The 27985-nt window shown below is 44.4% G+C and overlaps 2 protein-coding genes across 10 annotated transcripts; one reads left to right on the top strand and one right to left on the bottom strand.

Annotated features, from left to right (window-relative positions):
- Positions 1-8: 8 nt before the first annotated feature.
- LOC131722811 (uncharacterized) lies at positions 9-15183 on the bottom strand. 5 transcript variants are annotated; one of them, XM_059016045.1, is made up of 12 exons: positions 15164-15183; positions 7932-8109; positions 7666-7821; positions 5772-5908; positions 4907-5064; positions 3688-3876; positions 2839-2928; positions 2653-2742; positions 2406-2528; positions 1700-1831; positions 1042-1158; positions 9-903 (listed from the first exon to the last, which is right to left on the bottom strand). In XM_059016045.1, the coding sequence occupies exons 2-12, from the start codon at positions 8090-8092 to the stop codon at positions 787-789; spliced, it is 1470 nt and encodes a 489-aa protein (XP_058872028.1). In that variant the 5' UTR covers positions 8093-8109; positions 15164-15183; the 3' UTR covers positions 9-786. The 5 variants fall into 5 exon arrangements, with proteins under 5 accessions (XP_058872028.1, XP_058872026.1, XP_058872025.1 ...); XM_059016043.1 differs by lacking the exon at positions 15164-15183 and adding an exon at positions 14124-14199; XM_059016042.1 differs by lacking the exon at positions 15164-15183 and adding an exon at positions 13953-14087.
- On the top strand, positions 14348-27985 carry LOC117967859 (histone acetyltransferase KAT5-like). 5 transcript variants are annotated; one of them, XM_059016035.1, is made up of 15 exons: positions 14348-14513; positions 14626-14695; positions 16030-16098; positions 17164-17300; positions 19167-19235; positions 19952-20239; positions 20371-20445; positions 21158-21220; positions 21983-22231; positions 22871-22960; positions 23604-23744; positions 23910-24003; positions 24649-24808; positions 25696-25777; positions 26128-27985. In XM_059016035.1, the coding sequence occupies exons 1-15, from the start codon at positions 14502-14504 to the stop codon at positions 26260-26262; spliced, it is 1734 nt and encodes a 577-aa protein (XP_058872018.1). In that variant the 5' UTR covers positions 14348-14501; the 3' UTR covers positions 26263-27985. The 5 variants fall into 5 exon arrangements, with proteins under 5 accessions (XP_058872018.1, XP_058872019.1, XP_058872020.1 ...); XM_059016036.1 differs by having other exon boundaries at positions 19955-20239; XM_059016037.1 differs by having other exon boundaries at positions 14629-14695.

Here is a 27985-nt window from a genome sequence, read left to right on the forward strand (position 1 = left end):
ACACAGCGTGACATTTGAGGGCTTTTTAATGAAACGATACAAAACGTTGTCCAACACTGCAATGGGCTGCCATAAATAATTAATAAAATCAAATAAAATTTGTATATTTTCTGTATATATATATATATATTTTATACATCTTACTTTACACATTTAGTGTAAAAATCATTTTCATTTCTTCCGGGGCTAGTTAGCAAAGGTGACACATTTATTAAGACAACGGTAAAGATGCATTTTCACTCTACTATAGCAACACACCCACTACAACTTTGGTAAACCAGAATTAGTGGTGATATATAATTTAAGGTTCTGGGTTGGCAACTCCTTTCTCTTAGGGGGGGTGAGGGAGGGTGCATTTCAGTCTCCATGCCTCAAGCCTGCCCTGGACTGGAGGGAGCACCCTTTCTCTTAGGGGGGTGAGGGAGGGAGCAGTTCAGTCTCCATGCCTCAAGCCTGCCCTGGACTGGAGGGAGCACCCTTTCTCTTAGGGGGGTGAGGGAGGGAGCAGTTCAGTCTCCGTGCCTCAAGCCTGCCCTGGACTGGAGGGAGCACATTTTTCACAGTTTGTATCTCAGAGGTGTCCTTCAACAGCCTGAATGAAATCAAACTTTAATGGTGCCGCTGTAACTATACTTCATAGCTGTGCCATAATTTTGATTTAATTCAAGCAGCAGGAAAGTTTGAATTGAATTGAGCCATCGAACAGGGAAGCAATGCGGGCCGTGCAGTGGTGCTGTGGTTTTTGATCGAATGCATCTCCAAGCCCCCTAACATTGTTTGTATTTTTCAGTCTCGGAGTCGCTCAGCGTAGAACAGCCCCCATCTCTGGTCCCCCTGCTCACAGCGTTGCAGCTTCTCCCTCCAGCCCTGCACAATGTAGCTGTAATCCTCTTCAGAGAACTCCTGAAACAACCCCACACAGCACAGCTTTATCAACCCTGCAATGCCCAAGCATTTTTAAAAATCAGAAAAGCTTACTGCTATATCTAAAAAGAATATACTGAACATTTCTTTTCCATTGCCGCCTGGTCCCTTCCTGACCTGAATGAACTCCTCTCGCAGTGTCTCTGCTCTCCGCAGCTCCTCCTTGATGACCTCGACAAACTGGGCGGTCCTATCCTCCGCCCGGACACGCCCAAACCCCGCCTCCTCCAGGAACTGCACAGGGACAGCACAGCGAGATTACACATCACAGCACAACTGGGCAAGAACCACCCATCACTACCAATCGGGCTGAATCCGAACAGAGAAATACTGAAAGAAATCTCAAATTCAACTGAAGATTTCTTTTAGTATTTCGGCAACGCAGTTCAGAATTCAGAATTCATTTTGAATTCAGAATTCATTTTGAATTCACCCCCGTCCCGTTAATTCATGCAGATTGAATTCCCTGTATTCATTCCACGTTGCTTTGTAACTAATGATGTTCCTGCGTGAACGAACACTTCTCTCAATCCCCCGGGGGGCGAGTAAGAGGGTATGACAGCAGGTCTTATACTGTACATGTGATCAATGCCAGTTGAGGAAAACTGAATGAATAATCAATTCCACTTGAATGAACGGGATGAAGTCAAAGTGCAGAAGTGTTGCTCCCGCGGTATTCACTCGGAGTTCGTTCTGAATTTGCAGCCGTTATTTGGAGAAAGTGTTAGCAGTGATTCTAACTGCAGAAGCGATCTGCGACGCCAGGTCCTCCTACCCTGCCGTACTGGGGGGGAGTGTAGAGGATGTAGCCCCTCTGCTTCACATAGTCCTGGAAGGCAGGAGTCCAGGGCTTCTCTCCGCAGCAGTAATCACTGATCAGCAGCTTCCCTCCGGGCTTCAACCACGACTGCAGGGGGCAAAACACACAGCAAGAGGACAGGAGTGAATCGCCATCCCTCTCACACAGCACTGACCAAGGCGTCAGCCCCAGAGGGTTAACGAGATCTGGAGAAAGACTCGCACACACACGCAGAATTGTGTAATTATGAAGGAATGTGTGGGGAATGAAAAGGGAGGTGTGTTACAGTGGTAATACATTGGGGGGTGCATAGCGAATCTTTTGGGGTGCACTGGGAATGTATTGGGGTGCATTACAGCGGTAGTGTATTATTATTATTATTATTATTTATTTCTTAGCAGACGCCCTTATCCAGGGCGACTTACAATTGTTACAAGATATCACATTATACATTATTTCACATACAATTACCCATTTATACAGTTGGGTTTTTACTGGAGCAATCTAGGTAAAGTACCTTGCTCAAGGGTACAACAGCAGTGTCCCCCCACCAGGGATTGAACCCACAACCCTCCGGTCAAGAGTCCAGAGCCCTAACCACTACTCCACACTGCTGCCCTGGGGGCTGTATTGGGGGGTGCACTGGGAGGGAGCTATTGGGGTGCACTGATCAGTTACTCACATAAAATTGCTTGAACAGAGCCAGCTTGTCAGCGATGTGCAGGATGGTGTCTCGGCTATAAACCACGTCGAAAGAGCATTCTGGGAAGAGCCTCCTTGTGGCGTCTCCAACTTCAAACTGTACCTGTGGAAGCAAAGCCGGAGTTAGGAAGGGCATTATAAAACCAGACCTGCCCTGGACTGGAGGGAGCACCCTTTCTCTCAGGGGGCGAGGGACGGACGGACGGAGCTGTGAGGGAGATACCTACCGAAGGCAGGTTCTCCTCAACGCTTCTCTCCATGGCAATCTCCACCATGTTGGAGGAGAGATCTATGCCCAGGACCGACGCACCAAATTTCTAGAAAAGCAGAGAGACAGGAGAGGTCACGGCCTGGTGGATTCGAGAGTCCCTAGAGCTTATTTCCAGTGTAACTGACAGCGGCGTTCCTCTGACCCTGGCCATGTAAAAGTCTCCTCCTCCAATCCCACAGCCCACGTCCAGCACTCTCTGTCCAGGAAGCAACGCCAGCATGTCCACAAACTCCTGCGGGAGCAAAACACCGAGATCAAACTTCATTGCAGCTGTTAAATGTTTAAACCCGAAAAATGCACGGTTTGATAAAAGATTCTGCACTGATTAATTCTAATAAAAAAAAATAATAATAAAAAATAATTAAGAAGGTTTCAATATTAATAGCATTGGGAGATACTAAAATAATCTAAAAATTCAATGACATGTTTAGAAACGTTTGTGTTTGAATTTTAGTGTAACCACTGCTTGGGTGTTTAACTGGATCATATCTGTAGCATCTCAGTGCATTGGGAGCCACAGTAAATGGAAAACTGTTTAAATCAATTTTAATAAATACTATTTCTGAATCAGATTACTATAGTCAAAATCATTAGGTTTTAAAATGACGGTAAACCCCTGTATTTCTGTGCCATGGCTAATGTCTATTAAAAAGCTCGTCTAGCAGATAGATAAATAACTGAACAGCTACTTGTTTCTCAGCACAGTAAAATACGCAAATACCGTTTGTAACAAAACATTACACTTCGATGGAATACTGCTGTGTATATGAAAGGCTGCAAAACACATAAAACAGAATTTTTAATCTGCCATCTCAAGCCAGTTACTCAGTACTGTACGTTACTAAAATTACGGTTTGTAACAAACGTTACATGGCCAGTGTCCACTGCTTGAATCGTGTTTTTTGTTTGCAATGTAGATGACGCTGTTTCCAGGCCTGGCGGTGAGGTGTTGGGGTTGTGGGGTTGTTGTGAGGGGTGCGCTGGGGTGTACCTCGGTGGTCCGTGCTCCCCCCGTGCTGATGAAGCCGCGGCCGAAGATCTTCTCGTAGCGCAGGATTCCGCGGCGCGAGTATTGCTGGCTGTCCAGGAACTGCTGGAACGTAGCGAAGCCCTGGTTAGCCGAGCAGTTCCGTCTCACCTTCTGCAGCAGCCAGCACAACTGGTTCTGATTCTTCTTCATCTGAGACAGAGAGGAGAGAGCTGGTCACACAAACACAGAGAGACACAGAGAGACACAGGAGAGCTGATCACACACACACACACACACACACACACACACACAGAGACACAGGAGAGCTGGCCGCACACACACACACACAGACACAGAGAGACACAGGAGAGCTAGCCGCACACACACAGAGACACAGGAGAGCTGGTCGCACACACACACACACACACAGAGACACAGGAGAGCTGGTCGCACACACACACACAGAGACACAGGAGAGCTGGTCTCACACACACACACACAGAGACACAGGAGAGCTGGTCTCACACACACACACACACACAGAGACACAGAGACACAGGAGAGCTGGTCGCACACACACACACACACACACAAAGAGACCACAGAGCAGAGCATCTTTCAGAACTAATGCAACAAACCTTACAGGGGCCACAAAGACGCTACTTAAGATGAATGTGTATTTAAGATGAATGTGTTACTAAAATACTACTACAGGGTGTGTAGGGTGTCTCTTATTGTATAGGGGATGTAATCTCATGCAATTTGACATATAAACTTATTACAAAATCACCGAAATGAAGATTGTAGGCAGGAATAGCTTTAAAACAAGCAGGTTTGAAAAACAAACCAAAAAATAAAACACACATTCAGTTCAGTATGCTTGCCTTGCCTTGGAGGTCAATTCCTGTTTTTCCTGCATTCCTAATTCCAATTCCAATTCCAATTCCAATTCCAATTCCAATTCTTTCAAAAGGGGATTGGAATTGATATTTCAGAGCCATAATAATTGTCGCGATCATTCAACTGCTTTCATTTGAAGCCAGTTTTTTTAATTGGCTAACACAACAGCCACTTCAATTGAAGTAATGAGCGTTTGCCACTGCGGGAAACTGATTTCAGCACCGCGAACTGCAATTTGGATCGACGTGTTGGAAATGGATTCAAACTGAATGGGGAACCGATTTTGAAAAGCAGGCGATGACCCGAACCCTGGTCACTTTGACTCTCGGTGCCCCTGTACCTTGATGTAGGTCTGCACAGACTTGTTCATGACGATCTCGAACCCGCTGCCCTGGGAGGCTCCGCTGGCAGGGTCGTCTCGCACCACGGAGGTCAGGAGGTGGTTGTACTGGGAGGGGCTGCGGTACAGGGTGGGGTTGAAGCTCCTGTTGTTGTCTCCTGTGGGGCACCAAGAGAGACAGTCAGCCGGGGGACGCGTTTCAGTGAGGGAGGGGAATTGGGGGTAGAATGGAAAAGGGCTTCAGAAAATTAGTTTGCTCTGACCCGTGTGCCAATCATGTGAATAGGTTTCCAATTCTTTTCTTGATTTTTATCACAAACTTATTTTTAGGAACCCACTAAGGTTGGGGTCGATTCTTGTTTTTCAATTCCAATTTGAAATCAGTTCCCAATTCCAATTAATATTATCATCATTAGCTTTTAATCAAGTCCGAGACACCACTGATCAAAACTGCAGTCAGCAGTGTTCTGTTCAAATGGGCTTCTCATGGTGGCAACAAAATGGTTTCAATTGAAGTCGCTGTCGATCAATGAAACTGGCTTCGAAAGGAAAGCAGATGAACAAAATCACAGCAGTGACCGGGTCTCTCAAATATCAATTCCTCCGAAGGAATTGGAACCGGGTTTTAAAAAGGATTCGGAATTGAAAAAACAGGACAGGACCCCGAACCCTGGGTCGTACGTGCGCGTGTCACACTTCACACAATCTTGCTGAGATTAACCTTTAAGGCTTGATGAAACCAGAATTGGAAACCAAAGCACACCAGTCGTGACACCTGGACAGGGGGATAATCCCCCTATTGTAACCCTTCCTCTCCTCCTGTCAGTGCTGTTGAGGGGGTGAGGGGTGAAGGGTGAGGGGGTACCTGACTGGTGAAAGCAGGACTCCCTGAAGAAGAGGTACCCTCCGGGACTCAGCCAGTCCAGCATGCGGCCAGCGAGCGAGAGCAGCTCCGTGTCGCTCAGGTACATGAAGAGCCAGTTTGAGAAGACCAGGTCGAAGCTGCAGGGGCACAGGGCAGAGTCACACACACACACACACACACACACACACACCTGCACCAGCGCAGGCACCCCACCCCATCCCAGAGCACTGGAGCCATGCTCCATGAGCACCGTGCTGTTCCACCGATACCCTCCCCTCCCTCTGCAAGCAGGCTCATTCAGGTCTCGGAGGGAGGGGAGAGCAGTCACTGGAACAGCACAGTGCTGTTGTCTTTAGCGCAGTTTAGTATAATAGACAACTAGCCTATTTGTGCGCCAGCACGAAGCACCAGCCAACCGAACAGCCTCTCTACCAAAGAGCCGGGAGTCTAGCTGTGGGAGTCCAGCGAGGAGAGACCTGCGAGGAGATGCTGTTGGAGAAAATCCGAACCTAGCAGCGCCCTGGAAGACGCCAACTACTAGACAGGTCTGTACTCTCCCCCCACCGCTCCTGCTCCCACTACTACTGTACCTATCTGTCTCACCTGTCCTGCTATGACTGTCTCTCACATCCCTGTTATTCTGTCCTCTCACTCCCATCCTCTGTCCTCTCTCTGCCACTGCTCCCCTAACCCCTCTAACCTCATCCCTCTGCCTCTCCCCCCCCCTCCCTCCCCTCCCTCCCCCCTCCCGCCTCCCGCCTCCCGCCTCCCGCCTCCCGCCTCCCGCCTCCCGCCTCCCGCACTCTCTCTGGTGTTCTCTGGAGCTGTCACGCTTCTGTTAACAAAGCTGATTTCATCTCTGCCTTTGCCTCCCAGCTCTCTCTCTCGATTTCCTTTCTCTCACTGAAACCTGGCTCTCTCCTGATAACACTAACTTCTGCTGCCCTGTCCTCTCTACATGTCCTGTCCCATACTCCGCGTCTCACTGGACGGGGAGGTGGGACTGGTCTTCTCCTCTCTCCCTCCTTACTCTTTTCTGTCGCCTCTCCTCACTCTCTGTTAACACCTTTGAATTTCACGCTGTCCAACCAACCTCTCCCTGTCAACTCCTGCTAATTGTGCTGTACCGTCCCCCTGGACCTCTCACTCACTTTCTCGATGAACTCGGCTATCTCCTCTCTAGAAGACTGGCTGTACCTCCTCTACGCTCCCCTGCCTCCAGAGCCCGCTTCTTCTCCACCCTCGCCCCGCAGTGATGGAACGACCTTCCTACAGATGTCAGGACTGCCCAGTCCCTGACCACATTCCGGCGCCTCCTCAAGACTCACCTCTTCAGACAACACCTGTAAATCTCAACTCTTCCCTTCTGAACAATATAGCACTCTGCCTTTAATACACTAACTTGCACTTACCTGCTCCCTATTCTACTGTATTTAATCCTGCACTGAACCCAATCTGTAGGATCTTGTATTTCACCTGCACTCGTATCTAACCCTGATGTAACTATTAACACTGTTATCTGCTATTGAGCTGCCCCGATATCAAATCATACTGTGTTTTGTATTTGCTCTTATTAGGACTGAAGTCATTGTATTTTGTATCTTGCTCTTAATTGTACTGTAATTCTTGATATGTATTTTATATTGTATACAACTGTAAATCGCCCTGGGTAAGGGCGTCTGCTAAGAAATAAATAATAATAATAATAATAATAAATGACTGTTTGCAGAGGGAGGGCAGAGTATCGGTGGAACAGCACAGTGCTTTCCTCCCCTGAATGACCCTGCTTGCAGGGACAGTGTGTGTTTTGTCTCCTCGCGGTGCAGCCCCACCTCTCCTCTCTCTGTCTCATTCAGAGCGCTCTCCCTGGTGCAGTCAGTCCCGAAACACTCACCTGTTCTCGGGGAAGTCCAGCTGCGTGGCGTCTGCTTGGATGAACTCCGCGTTTCCATGGTGACCGTTGTCCTCTTTGTTCTTGTCCAGGAATTTCTGCATGAAATCCACTGCTGTCACCTGACTGGCCACCTTCACCAGGTGCTGAGTGTAGCGCCTGAGGAGAGCCAATGAGAAGGCAGGAACTGAATACAGGCATCCCACTTCAACAGGCATGCACAGAAAAACAGACAGACGCACCCACACCCACACAGACAGGCAGGTTACCCGATGCCAGCCCCCAGCTCCAGCACTCGGAGCCCCCCCAGTGCAGGCAGGGTGGCGAGGATCTCCGGCACCTCCTCTCTGGAGATGATCCTGGCGTTGGAGTCGAGCATCATCTCCTCCACCGTGGCCTGCTCAGAGTGCTCCTGCCAGAACTCGGTCATAGTGGCGCGGGCGGAACCTGGGCACGGAGACACGGGAAACAGCACGGATCATGGCAATGAGTCACCACAGAGGCACTGCAGATGCAATGCAATACAAACCAGCATGGCAGCAAGGTCTCAATTAGAGCCATCGGTGCGACAGATTTACAGCACGCTCAAGAGCCATGTAATAATGCAGGACATCCAGACAGATGGGTGCCGACAGACACTCCCCCTCCTCGAGGATAATTCGAAGAACTTGCTGAGGCAAGAACCGGGGCGGGGCTGGGCGGGGGCAGGGGCGGGGGCGGGGAGATTCAAGACCGGGATCGAAACTCCCAAGAAACAAATTCCAGGAGAGACTTATGAAACAGAAAATGCCTTCATTGTAAATCCAACAAGAAACCAGGTCACGCGGACACACTTCTACAAATCGCGCGGCTCAATTTCCACAAGTTATTTTTATGTCATGTTATGAAAAGCTAGTGAGCGGATTTTTTTTTTTTTAATACTACATTCTACTATAAAAGCACGCTGCGTATCGCTTAAAACCAACGTTGTTTACAAAACGCCGATAGTCACAACTTACTAAACATTTGAAGACGGAAGTAAACTTTGATCTGAAGTTTAGAGGAGGATATTTTAAACAGAGGAATTTCTAAAGACTTTACAAAAACACCGGGTCTGTAGAACTCTCTACACCCAGCTCGCCTGTCTGAAGGAACGAGCTCCATACTGCCTTGTAAAAAGTACCAGACTACCGTAGACTACCTTCAAATGAGTTCAGGGAGCTACAGCACAGAGAATTGTGAGGGTCTGGAACCAACTTCCCAGTAATGTTGTTGAAGCTGACACCCTGGGATCCTTCAAGAAGCTGCTTGAGGAGATTCTGGGATCAGTAAGCTACTAACAACCAAACGAGCAAGATGGGCCGAATGGGGCCTCCTCTCGTTTGTAAACATTCTTATGTTCATTGTCATAGATACATCTAGGTAATGCAAACATCCATGGCTTAAAGAACACAGCTAAAGCCATGACAAGGTAGTGACGTCCTGGGCGTTGAAGGGTCCTCCGCATTTCAGCTGATGCCTGCATTGCAAAACCTGATGAATGCCGAAGTCGTGATGAATCAATCAACTGATTCTGCAATATATAAAAGCGATCATCTCCCTGCTGAGGCAGTGATCAGTCATGTTGAAAGACTTATTGAAGGGGTGACAATCCAGGTTCAAAGCGGTTTTGAAGATGATTTTGGAATGGATTTGCTTGGCTAAGCCGTCAACAAGGATCATTCGATAATCTGCTCAACAAAACCGGGAGTGTGGTGCTGGGGAGCTGGCACCAAGCCTTGCTGAATGCAGTTTTAGTGCAATCATGCCGGTTACTGATTCATTCAAGTCTCTACACTACAGACAGCCTAGTTAAGCATGAACACATTTACAAAGAAAAACCCAGGTGTCCATGATTAAAATTATTATTTATTTCTTAGCAGACGCCCTTATCCAGGGCGACTTACAATTATTACATCACATTATTTTTACATACAATTACCCATTTATACAGTTGGGTTTTTACTGGAGCAATCTAGGTAAAGTACCTTGCTCAAGGGTACAACAGCAGTGTCCCCCACCTGGGATTGAACCCACGACCCTCCGGTCAAAAGTCCAGAGCCCTAACCACTACTATTAAAAATAAATCAAAGTGCCCAAATACACACAAATCTCTCATGACCATTTGGATCATGTTATTTTCGTTTAAGGGATGCTGTGGTTTATTACAATGATCTCGACTCGGCAAAGTCGGTCCAAGACTTGATTGGAACTCAGAGTTTTCACTATTACCGAGTCATACCGATGCCATTGCCGCTGTTACACTACACCGTTTTCAAGTGATCTGTTTATTTACCTGGGCTTGTCTGTAATAATCCACGGTTGTCCACTGAACGAACGTCACGTGTGTCGTCATTTGGTAACGGAACGGTTGATCACAGTAGAACGGCCGGTTCATGTATAAAATACTTTATATACTTCAAAATGCTGAGATTCCCTGCACTGTGACTAACTGAGCTAGCGGGATTTCAAAATTGAATCCAATAACAAGCAGCATGCACGACTGCACTTAAACGAATGGATTTTAACAATGAAAACAGTCAAAGTTGTGACATTTAAAAAAAAGAAAAGTTGAAGGCGAAACACACTTTGAAGCGACTTGTTTCATTTTGAAGCTGTTCGGTTTCATGAATCTCAAAATGCTTTTTATTAAAATAAATGGCAAGAAAAAAAAAAAGACTACTACCTTTGACGCACTTTATTTCCATGTCGGTTAGATGAAGTTTCCTGGACGGGACTCTACGTGTCAGAAATCGGGAGTTAAATCGGTTTTTATTTAAAAATCACTATATTAAATTAAAAACAGACAAAGCTATCACTGAAGCGCCAGATCATACACGACTGAACTACAGCCTCGTACATGTTTACTGTAAACAAGCACAGGTGTTTACTCTTGTTTTTGAAACTTTATAAACGCGTAAATAACATTAGAGGCTAGGATTAAGAATCAAACGTCTAGTTTAGGAAGTTTTTTTTTTTTTTTTTTTTTACAGCTTAACATCAGAGCTGATGAAAGAGAAAACATATATTGTACTTCCCTTAAGTTTAGGAGAGAATGGAAAATGTCAAACTATAGAAATAGCTTTGATTTACATAGTCCGGGTTCAGGTAAGAACTGTCGGGTCTGACTCCGGTTCGGTCTGTGTTTCCTATCCAACCAGAAGTATATATATATATATATATATATATATATATATATATATATATATATATATATATATAAAGTAATTAAGTGTTACATTTTTTCTAACTAATCCACGTAAAACAGAGCATCCTGGGTTATTAATAACTATTTGATTTTACTACATTTACCGTGAAAGTTAATTATATATATATGTGTGTGATTTATTTGAAACAGCAGTCTTATGATTGCAGGATACCTGTGCTACTGCAATACCACAATAAGCCTTAAACACGCACACACATATCACAGCAAAGAAATGGTGCATCGTCTTACCGTTCTCCATGATTCAATGGGCTTCAATACACACGTGTATACAATAAAATACTTTCAGATACAATTTCACAGAAATCAATATACATATAAAAAGCTACAGAGAGATAGAGAGAGCGCTGGTTATGACGCCACACTGTGGCTCGCTATTCTGGTTCGACTAAAACTCCGGCTGCATCTGTTGTACAGCCTACCTTTTGACTGCATGTGCCAAAAAAAAAAAATAATACAAATTAATCTGTTGGCATAACTGTTGACGTGCATGTACCTGCTTTTTATAATACGAGTCAAGAATTCTCGCTGTAGGTGACCCTCCTGTCGCTTATTGGGCGACAGCCCTGCTTGCGGTGTCTCGGGCGCCTTGTGATTGGATGAGAGCGGGTAGAATGAGAATCATGTTTGCATATTTAAGTAGGGTGAATAAACGGATAGTTCTGATTGGCTCCGACGCATAGCTTAGTCATTATTTATTTATTTTCGGAAAAGCCACGCCTTCAAAGCGTTACCGGTGCACGTTTGGCAAAACATCAAGAAAATGCTCAGTCAACTAGGACGGGATTTTTTCAAATCATGATGACAAGCAACTTATTTCTAGTATTTTTTATTTATTTTTTTTGGGTGGGAGGTAGGGGTGGGCTGTTTGGTTAATAACGTAATTCATGACCGGTACTTTTTTAAAATAATATATTTTTAACATGGATTCATTGTTTTGTTACAGCGCTCTATTTGTGCTAACGTCATGACGAGTTAACGAGAATTGGAAACTTTTATATAGCACATAATAATAATAATAATAATAATAATAATAATAATAATAATACCTAGTCAATAATTTCACTGACATTGCCCGATCCCCAGTCATTTGATCATTCTATATACGAGGTAAGAAGTTTTACATAGCGAATTATCTTCTGTATTTCTCCTTGGTTTGTTTGGACTTTTACCTTACCTAGTAACACATGTCCTTATTTAAAATAACAGTTTCCAACATTGCAAATTCCAACACTACGGTTCCAAAGTCTAGTACTGCGAGTAACGGGGCTGTAATCATTTATATAGAAAACACAGCTTGTGCCAGAATGTGTCAATAACATCCCATCCCCTTCCACCTGCCCTCTGAGAGAGACAGACAGACAGACAGGGGAGAGACAGACACAGGAGAACATACGAAAGTTTACAAACGAGAGGAGGCCATTCGGCCCATCTTGCTCGTTTGGTTGTTAGTAGCTTATTGATCCCAGAATCTCATCAAGCAGCTTCTTGAAGGATCCCAGGGTGTCAGCTTCAACAACATTACTGGGGAGTTGGTTCCAGACCCTCACAATTCTCTGTGTAAAAAAGTGCCTCCTATTTTCTGTTCTGAGCATCTTGTTGGTCTTTTTTATAGCTTCCCCACATTGTCTAGATAAAGACATTTCTGAGTCAACATAAACTCCCAGGTCTTTTTCATAAATTCCTTCTTCAATTTCAGTATCTCCCATATGATATTTATAATGTACATTTTTATTGCCTGTGTGCAGTACCTTACACTTTTCTCTACTAAATGTCATTTGCCATGTGTCTGCCCAGTTCTGAATGCTGTCTAGATCATTTTGAATGACCTTTGCTGCTGCAACAGTGTTTGCCACTCCTATTTTTGTGTTGTCTGCAAATCTAACAAGTTTGCTTACTATACCAGTATCTAAATCATTAATAGAGAGATACAGACGAGACAGACAGAGGGAGAGAGACATACAGGAGAGGCAGGAGAGAGAAAGCGAGAGACAGACAGATGAGACAAACGGACAGGAGAGACAGACAGCCGCCATACACTCCCGAATTCTGATGCACTTCAATAACGAGCACTAAAAAAGGTTAGCAAGTTTCACCACAACAGGTCAAGGGGTTCCCTAGATAAATGGGGAAAATATGTAAGTGTGCCATACAGGCAAACAACCAGTGAATCACACAGCTGCTGCTGCTGCTGCTGCCAATAATCCAGGCAGCATGATGCAACCCTTGTGCATGTTGCAGCCTGCCTCGTGTGACTAGGCTCAAAGTATTGTGCAAACCAGGACACATTTCACAAAGGCAAACAGCAAGCACTTGATAAAATAAAAACACGCCACCACCACATTCCCAACACACAATGGTACGGAACAGCTCGGGTTTTGCTCCAGTGCAAAATCAAATAACTCGTGCAAATAAGTGACAAAGCACAGGGATTGCATGAGAGGAAATTTAGCGAAGCACAGCAGGCTGGGGGCAGATTAAAACGTTCCCCTCGGATTGCCTGAGGCTGCAGGGCTATCCCCACCCCGCTGCACCCCACATTATATTATTATTATTATTATTATTATTATTATTTATTTCTTAGCAGACGCCCTTATCCAGGACGACTTACAATTGTTACAAAATATCACATTATTTCACATTATACAGATATCACATTATTTATATTTTTTACACAATTACCCATTTATACAGTTGGGTTTTTACTGGGGCAATTTAGGTAAAGTACCTTGCTCAAGGGTACAGCAGCAGTGTCCCCCACCTGGGACTGAACCCACGACCCTCCGGTCAAGAGCCCAGAGCCCTAACCACTACTCCACACTGCTGCCCTATATTGCAGTGGTTTTCCCAATCCTGGTCCTGGGGACCCCCTGTGTCTCCTGGTTTTCATTCCAAATGAACGCTCAATTGCTTAACCTAGTTCATCAGGTTTTCTGCGGGCAGATGACAGGAGTGGGATATTCCACTGCATTAGTTTAGTAAGAGGTTGCATAGCCCCACCGAAGCAGGCTATTTCTGCAAATACACACTTTAAATACATGCCTACCTGTCTTGTTAGAAGCGTGGGCTTATGACGACAGCTTTACAAAACGAATTCTGTTTTGCGACCAGGACAGGTACACGACAAAACGACGTCACAGCCCAAATAAACGATTCTCACTGTGGTCCTTTTTTTTTTTTTTTTTTTTTACACATTTAAAAAAAATGAGTAACTTACAGTTTGTACGAAACCACAGAAGATCCGCCCTGAAACCAGATTGTTTTTTTTTTTTTTTTAAATTAACACATTTACGGTATATAGCATTTCAATGTGGTTATTTCTGTATAACGCCACTAGAAGGCAGCCTAACCCCGTCGCTGTTGGGGTCCTTTTTTTTTTTTCAACCTCTTAATGCCTTCATAGTAAATCGACATTTCGGTCATTGAATTACAACGTCAATGTTACAGATGAACGACACTATAAATACTAACACCAATACAGAATGAAAAACGCGTCCGCGGCGTGATTGTGTGCGTGTGTTTCTCAGGCGCAGCGCGGCCGCCCCTCCCCGCTGTCCTCTTTCCTCTCCGGGTTTGTTGTGTTCGAGGAGGGAAGATGGCGGACTCGGTGAGTTTTCTGAACAGCCTCGGCTGTCTTTTTATTGTCGGCTTGCTAAAACGCCGCGCCTTCGCCCGAACGAAAGCCGCGTTTTATAAACCGTAACCCTTCTCCTTCTCAGCAGGTGGAGATTGTGGAGGGCTGCCGACTCCCAGTGTTGAGGAAGAACCAGGAAAATGAAGACGAGTGGCGTGAGTACACCATGATGGAAAAATAAATAAATAAATGTAAAAATAAAACTGCTGGTCATGGCGCACAGAGCCTGGCAGCCGCACGGAGGCGCTACACGCTGCACGAACATTTATATGCGCTGCACCAATTAAAGGGCTTTTAAAGAATCAAATGATTCGATTCATTATTCAATAAACACAAGACTTTATTACCAGTGATTGGAGTACGCCTCCAATTAATTTTATTTATTATAAGTTTTAAAAAAAATAGCTTGTAAAAAAACAAAACAACTAATGGTTCAAACTGCTCTCCGTTATTTAGAGGCTTATTATTTTCAATCAACTTACATATTAAGTGAAAAGGAAGAAGCAGTGTTAAAATTGATTCAATTTATTGGCCCAGCATAGAATCGCAAAATATACCTGCGTTCAAGACAACATGTCATTTTTGACTCTTGCATATACAGTATTACTTGGCTTGAAACTCACCACTAGCCCTGCACCCAGTCCAGGGTTTCAGAACAGCCTTCACTTAAGTATATTATTTAAATGATCGAGAGCCAGGAGTTTGATGTTCAATACATTGCTCTTGCCTATTAGTAACCGTACAGACTCGGGTGCGACTGATTCATGCTGTGATGTTGTATCCAGAGCTCATGCAGGGCCGGCTGGTTCAAACCAGCTGATTCTAATAATACACCTGAGCAAGGGGCGCTCTGAAACCAGGGCTAGTTCCAGTTTTAAGCCTTTGTGTTGCACATGGACTTTTTTTTACCTGAAAAAAAGAAACAAGGACCAGGGGTCACAAGTGGAGATTAGATAAAGGGGCATTCAGAACAGAAAATAGGAGGCACTTTTTACACAGAGAATTGTGAGGGTCTGGAACCAACTCCCCAGTAATGTTGTTGAAGCTGACACCCTGGGATCCTTCAAGAAGCTGCTTGATGAGATTCTGGGATCAATAAGCTACTAACAACCAAACGAGCAAGATGGGCTGAATGGCCTCCTCTCGTTTGGAAACTTTCTTATGTTCTTATGATTTTATATATATGTATATATATATATATATGTATGTATGTATGTACACACACACACACACACACACATTTGAAAAAGGGTGTGTACCAAAAGGATCAAAATAAAAAGCTAATGTAGGTACACAAGACTCTGAATAATTGAGAACACTTTTTTTTTCTTTTAATATATATATCAGGTGTTTCGGACTACAAGTCCTTCAGCTGGATGGAAAATGTGTGTGTGTGTATATATATATATATGTATATATTTTACATACAAAGTTGAAATGATTAAACCTCTTTTTTCTGCTCTAATCCTCCCTCCTCTTCTCTCCCCAGCGCTGGCTGAAATCCTCAGTGTCAAGGAGATCACAGGGAGGAAGGTTTACTATGTCCATTACATTGACTGTAAGTAAGGCTGCCCGGGTAGCGCTGCTGAACCGTTACTGGCATTACATTTCACAGCAGTGCAGCCGGGACTTCAAGATGCCTTGGCAGAAACTCGAGAGAAAAAAAAACACATGTGTGCCTTTTTATAGGTGTGAAGAAGGCACTAGCAAACAATGCGTGTGTCCGATTCTCTTCTGATGTGATTCGAAGTATTATTATTATTATTTATTTCTTAGCAGACGCCCTTATCCAAGGCGACTTACAGTTGTTATAAGATATCGCATTATTTTTTACATACAATTACATTATTTTTTACACATTATTTTTACATACAATTGCCCGTTTATACAGTTGGGTTTTTACTGGAGCAGTCTAGATAAAGTACCTTGCTCAAGGGTACAGCAGCCATGTCCCCCACCTGGGATTGAACCCACAACCCTCCGGTCAAGAGTCCAGAGCCCTAACCACTTCTCCACACTGCTTTCATTTAGATTTTAAAAGCAGAACATCGGGTTGTTCCCTTGGCTGGCCTTAAAAAAGATTTCACTGTATATGCCATATAAAACCTTACCACAGTAAAAACATAGCAAAGTGTAAAAAAGCACAGAGAGGTATGGTAAAGCATATAGACAAGCATTGTAAAGCAAATTAAAAAAAAAACAAAAAACTGCTAAATTACCGTGCCGTTTTTACAGGGATGCCTCTGTACAAAGTATCTGATGTAGGAAAAATGCTGTCATTAGAATCCGTGATCTCTCTGCTGTCTCATTCCACGCTGTCATTAGAATCTGTGATCTCTCTACTGTCTCATTCCACGCTGTCATTAGAATCCGTGATCTCTCTGCTGTCTGATTCCACGCTGTCATTAGAATCCGTGATCTCTCTACTGTCTCATTCCACGCTGTCATTAGAATCCGTGATCTCTCTACTGTCTCATTCCACGCTGTCATTAGAATCCGTGATCTCTCTACTGTCTCATTCCACGCTGTCATTAGAATCCGTGATCTCTCTACTGTCTCATTCCACGCTGTTGTTCCACTAAGGGCACCGAGCTGGATTTTCATCTGTCTTATTTTTCCCCAGTTAACAAGCGCTTGGACGAATGGGTGACCCCGGACCGACTGGATTTAAAGAAACTCCAGTTCCCTAAAAAGGAAGCCAAAACTCCCACCAAGAACGGGCTGTCCGGATCCCGGCCAAACTCGCCCGAGCGAGACGTGGTAAGCATGACCCCCGACCCCCCCCCGGGTCCCGTCCTGTCACCGTGGTTACAGTGCAGTGGCTCACTCCTGTGCTGTGTTATTAACTATCTGTCCTCTACACCTACATAACTATTTCCCTCTTGCAGAAATGCATCAAGGATGTTACGTTTGGGATGTCAGATTCACGTTTTAAATTTCCTAAACTTGAGCATTAACTTGTTTCAAAGTTTTTTAAACACTTTTTTTTAAACTTTAACAAATTGCAGAGTTTTGTAAGCAGTCAGAAATTAGATTGCCTTTATTTTATTGTGATGTAACATTAACCCTTTAGTGCTCATTTCTGTATCACACCTGGCACGACACTTAGCCCCCCCTCTATTATTAATTTTTTTAATCCAACCTTCCAAGCCAGAATTTTTCATATGCAGTACATTGTGTAGCTGGACAGAAAAAAAGTGTGTTTTGTACAAGAAACTGAATCTAGTTCTATTAATAAAGTAGCTTTTTTCAGTTCAATAATGCTTGGGCATTACAGGGTTAATGTGCATGTGGGGAAAGGACTGAATAACACTGCACACTGCACAGCGATTTATCACAGTATTTGATTGAGCTCCTGAAAAATAAACAGTTGAAAAGGAGCAAGCCAAATACAAGCTGCACTGGACTCATTTGAGCAGAAAAACGAGAGAGCGAGAGAGAGAGAGATACACAGAAATGACTCCAATAACAGGGATGTAAAGAAGGCTACCATTGCATAGCAGTCTGGTGTTACTATGAGTTTAATTAACTACCAGGTATTCAGGATTGCTCAGTTAAGCTGACCCTAAAACTGCTCTGCAATGGGAGTCTTGTTTCCTTCTCTGAATGATAGCGATAACAATTTCAGACGTATTGTTTCCCAAAGTCATGCTGAATGCACAAAGGCCATTTCAGTTCTCGATCCACCCAGTTAGGTTCCACGCAGCTTGTGTTTGTATGTGTGTGTACCCACGGTTATTCGAACCTTTTTATTATTTGTTTTTCAGTCTGTTTTACGAAGCTTTTGCAGCAACACAAAATCTGTGCATCTCACCTTGTTAATAGAAGCAGTATTATCACTGGCACCCCCCTCTTTTTCTGCTGTTCAAGATCTTCAATTTGGAATATGCAGATTGTTCGAAGGCAGCGCTGTAGAAAAGTTGCAGCTGCTTCCTGGTACCAAACCACTTCCTGTGATGTAGCTCTGATGTCACTTCCCTCGCCGCAGTCAGTCAGGCACAGGAAGTAAGCAGATATCTGGAAGAAACAGATTTTTTTTATTGACTGATTTTTATATTTCGCTATCTGAAATATCCAAAATATATTTCTGTTACTATATTACTATTGTCAACACAGCCTAACCAGGAATCAACCAAACCGGTCAATTCCTATCCAGAATTATCGTAAAAAAACATGACCAGCGCATTAAAAAGGGTAACCAGTGATAGTAAAATAATGGTCAGGACTTCTTTAGGTTGTCTTGACTTAATACAACACTACAGAACACTGCCCACTTGTTTATCTAAGCTTCTTATGCACAGTTGCTTCCTTGCGCAGTCTCATTTATCGCTGTCTAGTTTATGATGCGTTTTGCACCATTTGCACGAAAGGAAAACGTAACTGGCCATGTTACTCTAGTTTCTATGTAGTTGTGTAGCCTTACTGGTGAGTTTTCCTTTCACAAACAGCAGCGCATTCTCTGCAGAGTTAACAGGCTTTGCTGTTCAGGTGTCAGTGTTCTGTAAGGTTTGAAGAAGAAAAAATAAAATAAATGGGATGCCGGTTTTGTGAAGCTGCAAAACGATAGTAAATGCAGACTAGTGTAAACCATGCCTGCCATTAACACCCCTTTCTATTCAAATCCAGAGGAAGAGTCTCGATCTCACTCTCCAAACTGCTTCCGATCCATCCAGAGGCAAAACTGTCCCCACGCCGGTACAACCTTACTTTACACTTCCAGGAGAGAAAAAAAAATAACAAAAGAATCACCAGGGTGTAGTAACTTGAGGTTTTAAAAACACTCCTCCATTCACTCAGATACCCTTTCCACTGCTTCCTGTGTCGCTGTCTGTCTTAAGGTACAAAAAAACAAAAATCGAGCGAGCCCCTCTTCCCCAGGGGTGCCTGTAGCTGGCAGAGGTGCTACGTGACTCTAGCCTCTTTTCCTTCTTTCTGTTAGCGACATAGGTCTCAAATGTGCAGTTTCGAAAGAAACACATTTTATAGCACAGTTGTGTTTTTTTTTTATTTTAAAACAGCTGGTACTACACCAGGTGCAAGATCTTTAACAAACTTTTGCAGGAAGCAGTCAACGCCACAGGCACCTTAGTGCACATTTCTATACTGTCTCCATTACAGAAATTCCACCTTGCTCAGGCTTGGCAGTCCTAATAGTAGTATAGGCTGGTGAATTGATAAACCAGCCCAGATATCCAGGAGTGTGGAAAAAGTCATACATGATGGTTAAGAACACTATACCATGGAGATAATAAAGTATTTCTTTAAAATGATTTTGCTGTGGGAGGCTTTTAAAATTTTCAATGAAATTGTTGAAACCATGTAATAAACGGAGCGCCTAGCTCTGATGTCATTGTGTCGTTCTTCCACAGCACCTGACTGATTTTCTCTCTCGTCTTTTTTGTCTCCTGAAGCAGAGCCACAGTGTTAAGGTGGCCTCCAGCGTGGTCAAAAACCCGAAGCAGGGTTCACAGGCTGATAACAGCTCTCACTGTGATTGGTTGCAGAAGAGGAAGGTGGAGCCTGTCTCCCTGGTGACCCAGGTGTCGCCAGCCACGCCCGTGGCCTCCCTGCCAGCCTCCACGGAAACCACGCAGGCCTCCGTGTACCCGCTGGTGAGAGACGCCGGCTTCACGCCCAAATCTGCTGCTGGCAGAGCAGAGGCGCGAGAGGACCACGAGCAACTCGCCACTCTCGCCACGGTACGAACGCATCTCCCAGACCGTCCACAAACCACGAATCGCCGTGAAGATGTAGCCATGTGCACGGCTTTTGCTGCACAATATTAGATGAATGCTGCTACGTTGGCTTTACCCCTTTTCTGTTTTTCCAGAATGGTACAGCCCGCCGCCTCATCCCGTCACAGCCTGGGAGGAAGAGGAAGGCCAGCTGTCTGGGGACCGATGAGGTAAGAGCCGTCCTCTCCACACAGTATATTGGAGGGGGGTGTGTGTGTGTGTGTGTGTGTGTGTACTGAGTTAACTCGAGGATCACGTACATCCGTTCCAGTCCTGGTCTTTATTCCAGCCAGGTCCTGAATTAATTGACTGCCTCTCAGCAGGTTCTATTAACTCCTTCAGAACCTGCTTGGAGTAAAAACCTGGACCGGACTGGATCATGATGGCCAGAATTTAGCAGATAATTCCAGCATTAGACTGTTACGAAAGCAAATTTGAGTACAGACCCCGTGTTCAAAGGAGGCACAGTTAAAGATAACATAGTCACCCTGTGCTTCTAAAGTTCCTGGGGTTTTTTTTTTTGGAGAATACAGATCAGTGTCTACGAAGTGGTTCTGTTAAAAAATCCTGCAAGAGCCTGGAACAGTTTCATGAATACCAAACTGCGTTTCAGTCATAAAAACAGACACTTTAAATAACTCGAGCGTTTGAGCTTTGCCACTAGGTCCCGGTATGTCACGCCTGTTTTTCAAACTGCACATCCAGTTTGTCCAGTTGTGATTCAGCTTGGTCTGGGCACTGCCTGCGTTCAAGTTATCCAGGCGAAATGACTGGATTGTCTTAACGTATTCTGTACTTTGTGCCGTAACTTGATTGACCGTCCTTCCCTTGCCTGGTGAAAGACACTGCAGTCTCCCCCTGTTGTGTCTCCTCTCTCGCTAGATCATCAAGGTTTTCCAGAATATCAATCCTCGATGTCCCAGTGTGTTCCTCCCCCCAGGAGAGGTCTGTACTTGACTGAGTGTGATACCTGGTGTCATTCAACAGCGTTTTAAATGTGTACCGTTCTTTGCTTAAGCCAGATTTTAATTGGCTGAATAAGCCCTGTTCTCTTGACTGTTTGGGCTAGTCTTTAGCAGGCAATTACAAACAATGTACAGTGGGAGAGGTCAGCCAATCACAGTGAAGTATTTGCCAAAATTCCATGATTTTCAGTTGTAATTCAAGGCTTTCATAATTTATTTATATATATATATATATATATATATATATATATATATATATATATATATATATATACCTTTTTAATGCATAGATCATATTCCCATGCATAATAATTTACTCAGGCATGTTGTATTGGAATATCCAGTCTATAAAAAGCAGTCACTATAGACAGGTTGGACTGTCTTGGCATGTAGTCCATTGTACTTTAGTAGTATTATTTACAGTACACTGTATTTAAATATGAAGCTTGCATTGTAACCCTGTACTGCCCTGTAACACTTGCAAGTTGGATAAAGCAGGCATCTGTCCACAAAATTTTAAAAAATATGTGCTATTGCAATACATCACCACAATGAACCTAAAAATCCACAAATGGGTTAATTCTATAGGGTGATGCAAAAATTTTGCCCATAGCAGTGTATTACATTAGCATGCATAATAATGTAGACATCCAGTTGTATTTGAATAGAGCCGTCACTGCGGACAGGCTGGTCTGTGCTGGCCTGCAGTCCTGTAACCCGCTTGCTTCCTCTCTCGCTCCAGGACTCTCAGGACAGCTCGGATGGGATCCCCTCGGCCCCCCGCATGACCGGCAGCCTGGTGTCGGACCGGAGCCACGATGACATCATCACGCGCATGAAGAACATCGACTGCATCGAGCTGGGCCGTCACCGCCTCAAGCCCTGGTACTTCTCCCCCTACCCCCAGGAGCTCACCGCCCTGCCCATCCTCTACCTGTGCGAGTTCTGCCTCAAGTACCTGAAGAGCCTCAAGTGTCTGCAGAGGCACCTGGTGAGTGTGTGTGGCTCTGTGTGAGCTGTCTGTGTGTGTGGCTCTGTGTATGTGTGAGTCTGTGTGTTTCTGTGCTCGTAATCTCTGTGTGTGTTCGTGATGTCTCTGTGTGTGTGCGCTTATCTGTGCGATCTGTGTGTTTTTGTATTTGTGATCTGTGTGTGTGTCTGTGATCTGTGTGTGTGTGTGCTTGTGTGTGTTTTTTTGTGCTCGTAATCTGTGTGTGTGTGTTATTGATGTCTTTGTGTGTTTGTTTGTCTGTGTTTTTGTGCTCGTAATCTCTGTGTGTGCGCTTATCTGTGCGATCTGTGTGTTTTTGTGTTTGTGATCTGTGTGTGTGTCTGTGCTTGTCTGTGTTTTTGTGCTCGTAATCTGTGTGTGTGTGTGTGTGTGTGTGTGTGTGTGATCTTTGTGTTTGTTTATAGTGCTCAGGGAGTCTGGAAACCAGACAAAACCTCCCTACCAAAGCCATGGCCCTGCAGTGTTTAAACATATATTTTAAAGTATATATACACTCCAAGTCCTTATAAACACTATAAACTCTGTGTCTGTGTGTGCTCATAAACGGCATAGGGATAATTGTTTTCCAGAAGGATTTTCGTGGCTGCCGTGATTTTAACTCTGTCTCTGCTCTCCTAGACGAAGTGTAACTTGCGGCACCCCCCGGGAAACGAGATCTACAGGAAAGGAACCATCTCCTTCTTCGAAATCGACGGCAGAAAAAACAAAGCAAGTACCGGCTTACTGTAGTGCATGGTTACAGCTTCACCCCTGACCCTGACCCTGCTCCTAACCCTGGACCAGTTTCCTTCCTTAAGGAATTGAGCGCTTGTTCAAACAGGTTTAAATGCATTTGAGAGCGACTCAAGTCTAACGAGGAGGAAACTGACAATATGGACGACCGGATCCAGCCTGTCAGTACATTTTAAACCCTGTTTCATGAACCTCATTGCAAAAATAAGAAAGTTAGCTTCATTTTGTGGGACACATACGTCCCTTGTACTGTAAAGGCTCGGGGGTCCAGCGGTTAAAGAAAAGGGCTTGATACCAGGAGGTTCAAATCCCAGTTCAGCCACTGACTCACTGCGTGTGACCCTGAGCAAGTCGCTTCACCTCCTTGTGCTCCGTCCTTCGGATGAGATGTAAAACAAACGAGGTCCTATTGGAAGTGACTCTGCAGCAACAGTTGTTGATGCATACCTCACCCCTTAGTCTCCAAGTCGCTTTGGATAAAAGCATCTGCTAAATGACCAATGATTAATAATAACCCACAAGAGCACAAAGGCCAACAAAGCGGTCCCTGCAGGGAGCAACCCTGCAAAACCCTGTCGCTCATCATCGCCCCTCTTCTCTGTTTCCTTGCTCCATGCAGATGTATTCTCAGAACCTGTGTCTGCTGGCGAAGTGTTTCCTGGATCACAAGACCCTGTACTACGACACAGACCCTTTCCTCTTCTACGTCATGACAGAGTACGACTCCAAGGGCTTCCACATCGTGGGGTACTTCTCCAAGGTAGGGAACGCTGCCTCCAAGCAGTCAAGCTCCCTACAAAATCGAAACCTGCTATTTTACTGTGCTGAGCTGACGGGCGCCTGGTGATTAGACTGTGATGCGCTTCCCTTCCTCTCTCTCTCTCTCCCTCCCCCTTTCTCTCTCTCTCTCTCTCCCTCCCCTCAGGAAAAGGAATCGACAGAAGACTACAACGTGGCCTGCATCCTGACGCTCCCGCCCTACCAGAGAAGGGGATACGGCAAACTGCTCATCGAGTTCAGTGAGTACAGCACAGCAAGACGGCACAGCACAGCAACACAGCACAGGAACATAGAAACTCAGCAACACAATACAGCACAGAGACAGAGCACAGCAACACAGGACAGCACAACACAAACACAACACAGGACAGCACAACACAGAAACACAGCACAGAAACATAGAAACACAGCAACACAATACAGCACAAAGACAGAGCACAGCAACACAGGACAGCACAACACAAACACAGCACAGGAACAAAAACACAGCAACACCACACAATACAGCACAGAGACAGAGCACAGCAACACAGGACAGCACAACACAAACACAGCACAGGAACATAGCAACACAGCAACACCACACAATACAGCACAGAGCATAGCAACACAGGACAGCACACAGAGCACAGCGGATCCACACAACTGCAAACGAGTTTCAGCCTCTTATTGGGCTTATAAAAGCTGTACCTTCAGAACCGCTGGTCCAAGTTTTTCACTCCCACAGGATTGGCTGTTTTTGACGGCTCATGTGAATTTGATAAACCACCTCCACGGTCTGTCTTTGCTTGTCCTGTAATACCTCATGATGGAGTGTGTTTCAATAGCGAAGTTTCACTTTTTGAGGGTGTCTGATTACCCCGCCCCCATCCCCACTCCCGCAGGCTACGAGCTGTCCAAGGTGGAGGGGAAGACGGGGACCCCCGAGAAGCCTCTCTCCGATCTGGGGCTCCTCTCGTACCGCAGCTACTGGTCCCAGACCATCCTGGAGATTCTCATGAACCCCAAATCAGACACGGGGGAGCGGCCGCAGATCACCATCAAGTGAGTGACCCGGGACGAGGGCAGAGTCACCAAGCCCAAGACCATGGGGCTGCCAGACTGCAGAAACACAAGGGCTGCCAGCTCTGTGCATCCCTCTATAGAATGAACTCGCTTTGGCTTCATAAAGTCGCATGAAAGCTGCTGAATAATGTTGCGTTAACATATTGCAATACATACCGCTTTGTAGTTTTCCATGTACTTAACGAAAAACTGACAAATTGAAAAATGTGACATGAAATACTGTACTGCTATTATGGCTTCTGGAAGACTTTTGCAATATAATTTTGGTTTCTTTGATTACATGATGTTACATAAAAGATCTCAATTGTGTTTATATAGTTTTTTGTTTTTGTTTTTAAATTGTCTCAATCCTAAAATTCTAGGTGAAGCCACAGCTGTAGTTCGGTAGAGGTCAGCTAGTCTGAACAAAAAATAATTGGATGCTTTTCTCTTCGTTCAGTTCGCTGGCACTTAACAGCTGCTAGCTTTGCCAAGTTACTTGGCTGTCGTCATTGTGTCTGTTTAATAAGGAACAGTTCATTTCACTAGTAGAAACGAAAAATAAAGAAAAACGAGAAACGTTTCTGTTTTTTTTTTTTTGTTTGTTTTTTGTAATTTGCTGGCAGTCAACAGCCTGCTAACTACCAAAAAAACACTCTAGATGTTTAACGCAAAATGATATTTCAGCACAGAACGGTATACTTTTTGTTAGCCGAGATAGTGGGGGGAATTTTTTTTTTTTCAAATGTAAATGTATTTTCTTCAATGGGATTAAACCAGATTCATACCTTCATTCATTTTAAACTGATTTGAAGGTGTTGGAGGAAAGTGATGCCTTTTTTTAAGAATCGAATAAAACAGATTTTTTTTTTTTTTTTACTTTTTAGTGAAATCAGCGAGATCACAAGCGTCAAGAAAGAGGACGTCATCTCCACTCTACAGTACCTTAATCTGATTAACTATTACAAGGTGAGGAAAGGAAATGTATTCATTAATGAGTCATTTAGCAGACGCTTTTATCCAGAGCGACTCGCAGAGACTAGGGGGTGAACTGTGCTTCATCAACAACTGCTGCTGCAGAGTCACTTCCAATAGGACCTCGTTTGTTTTACGTCTCATCCGAAGGCTGGAAATACACAGTGACAAAGCTGGGAAAAAAAAGCATAGACAGGCAATACCGTAACAGCTTGTAGTTCAGGAATAGGGGAAACTCGCACTAAAATAACCTTGTTCGTACATCTGTAATGTTTCTGAAGTGCAGCAGGGTTAGTAGGATCTGCTTGTCTCTCTCTCTCTCAGCGTTGCTTTTGTTTTGTCAGGGTCAGTACATCCTCACGCTTTCCGAGGACATTGTGGACGGCCACGAGAGAGCCATGCAGAAGAGGCACCTTCGAATCGACCCCAAGTGCCTGCACTTCACCCCCAAAGACTGGAGCAAGAGGGGCAAGTGGTAGAGAAGCAGGAGGAGGAGGACAGGCAACACAACATTCCTAAACCCGGGGCTGCTGGCCAGCGGTCGCAGAGAACGTCAAGCTGCATTCCTTCCCACAGACCAAAACCCCTTTCCCAGCAACCCCTGCGCTGTTCCTGCAAGCCGATGCGGATAGCGAGAGCCCAGCCCAGGCTGATGTATGGAGAGGGAGGGGCAGGGAGGACAGGCTGCATGTGTGCTGGCTGCAGGTGCAATAAAACCACATCCTTCAGGGTTCACCTTTTGATTCCAGCCGTCGGATATTGTATCTTGTTTTTTTTTAAATTTTTTTTTTATATTGAGTCTTTACAAACCGTTTCTAAAAAGGTAACTGGAAACTGAATTTCCAGCCTGCAGTATTCCTTATAGCCATGCAGCTTAAGCCATTTGATATGTTTTGTGACCAGATTATGTGAATAAAATGTACTGTATGTATGTATGTATGTATATTTATACATGTAAGCAGGGCTGCCATCAATTCCTTTTTAAAAATCAATTTCCATTTAATCAATTGCTGATCAAAATTGCAATTCTCAGTGTTCTGTTCAAATGAGCTTCTCACAGCAGCAACACAATGACTTCCAATTTGAAGTCGGACTGTTCGTCAGTTAAATTGCCTCCAAATGAAAGAAGTTGAACTATCGCGACGCGTCTCCTAAAATACCAGTTCCAGTTCCTTCGAAGGCGTTGGGACTGGGGATCGATTTTTAAATTGGAATTGACAAACAGGAATTGATCCCAGCCCGGCACGCAAGTTGCTACTAAAGCTAAGCTTTTAATACATAAAAACATGTTCTTAAGGAGACGGATAGACCATGGAGTTTATTTGTGACGGAACAGTAACCGTTTATCGAGACGTTAGCAAGGATTTGTTTAGTCTTGAGTGTTTGTCATATTGAAAATGATCATCGATAATAGAGAGAGAGAGAGACGAACTAACAAGGCAGAAAGGACTGGGACATGACTTCGAATAATCGGGATTATCCTGATAATTGTTAGCTGATAAAATCTTCCCTAGATGGTCTAAGACAGCGCTTCCCAACCCCGGTCCTGGGGACCCCCTGTGGCTGCTGGTTTTCATTCCAACTGATCTCTCAATTACTGAACTAGACCCTTAATTGAACTGATAATTTGCTTAATTAGACCTTCTTTAATTGTTTTCAGCTCTTGCAGATTTCAAGCTCGCTGTAACATTTTCTAAAGAAGAACTGAGAACTGAAAACAATTAAAAATGTCTAATTAAGCGAATGATCAGTTCAATGAAGGGTCTAGTTCAGTAATTGAGAGCTCAGTTGGAATGAAAACCAGCAGACACAGGGGGCTCCCCCCAGGACCAGGGTTAGGAACCCCTGGTTTCTAAGACATTGAAACGAACGTATCTGGAATTACTTTTGAGGACCGGACGTTTTATTAGAGCGACGAGGTCTCGGGACTAAACTTTGATTCCGGGGAAGAGCTGAAGCATGCGAGGGTAAACCCCGACACACACTAATAAATCACTGTAAAGACTGCACTCGTATTGCACACACCCCCCCGCTTCTGCAGATCTTTCTGTACCTGTTGAACGGATAGTAAATGTGGAGACATTAGGTGAGGAAGCGACGTTACAAGAATGTGAATTTTTAGAGCAAATGTACAGTTTTCTTTTTTGTTTGTTTCATTTTTGTCGATGTGAAGATAAAGTAAAGATGAATGTAAAAAATGAA

Source organism: Acipenser ruthenus, chromosome 51 (assembly GCF_902713425.1).
Source record: "Acipenser ruthenus chromosome 51, fAciRut3.2 maternal haplotype, whole genome shotgun sequence".
Lineage (NCBI taxonomy): Eukaryota > Metazoa > Chordata > Actinopteri > Acipenseriformes > Acipenseridae > Acipenser > Acipenser ruthenus.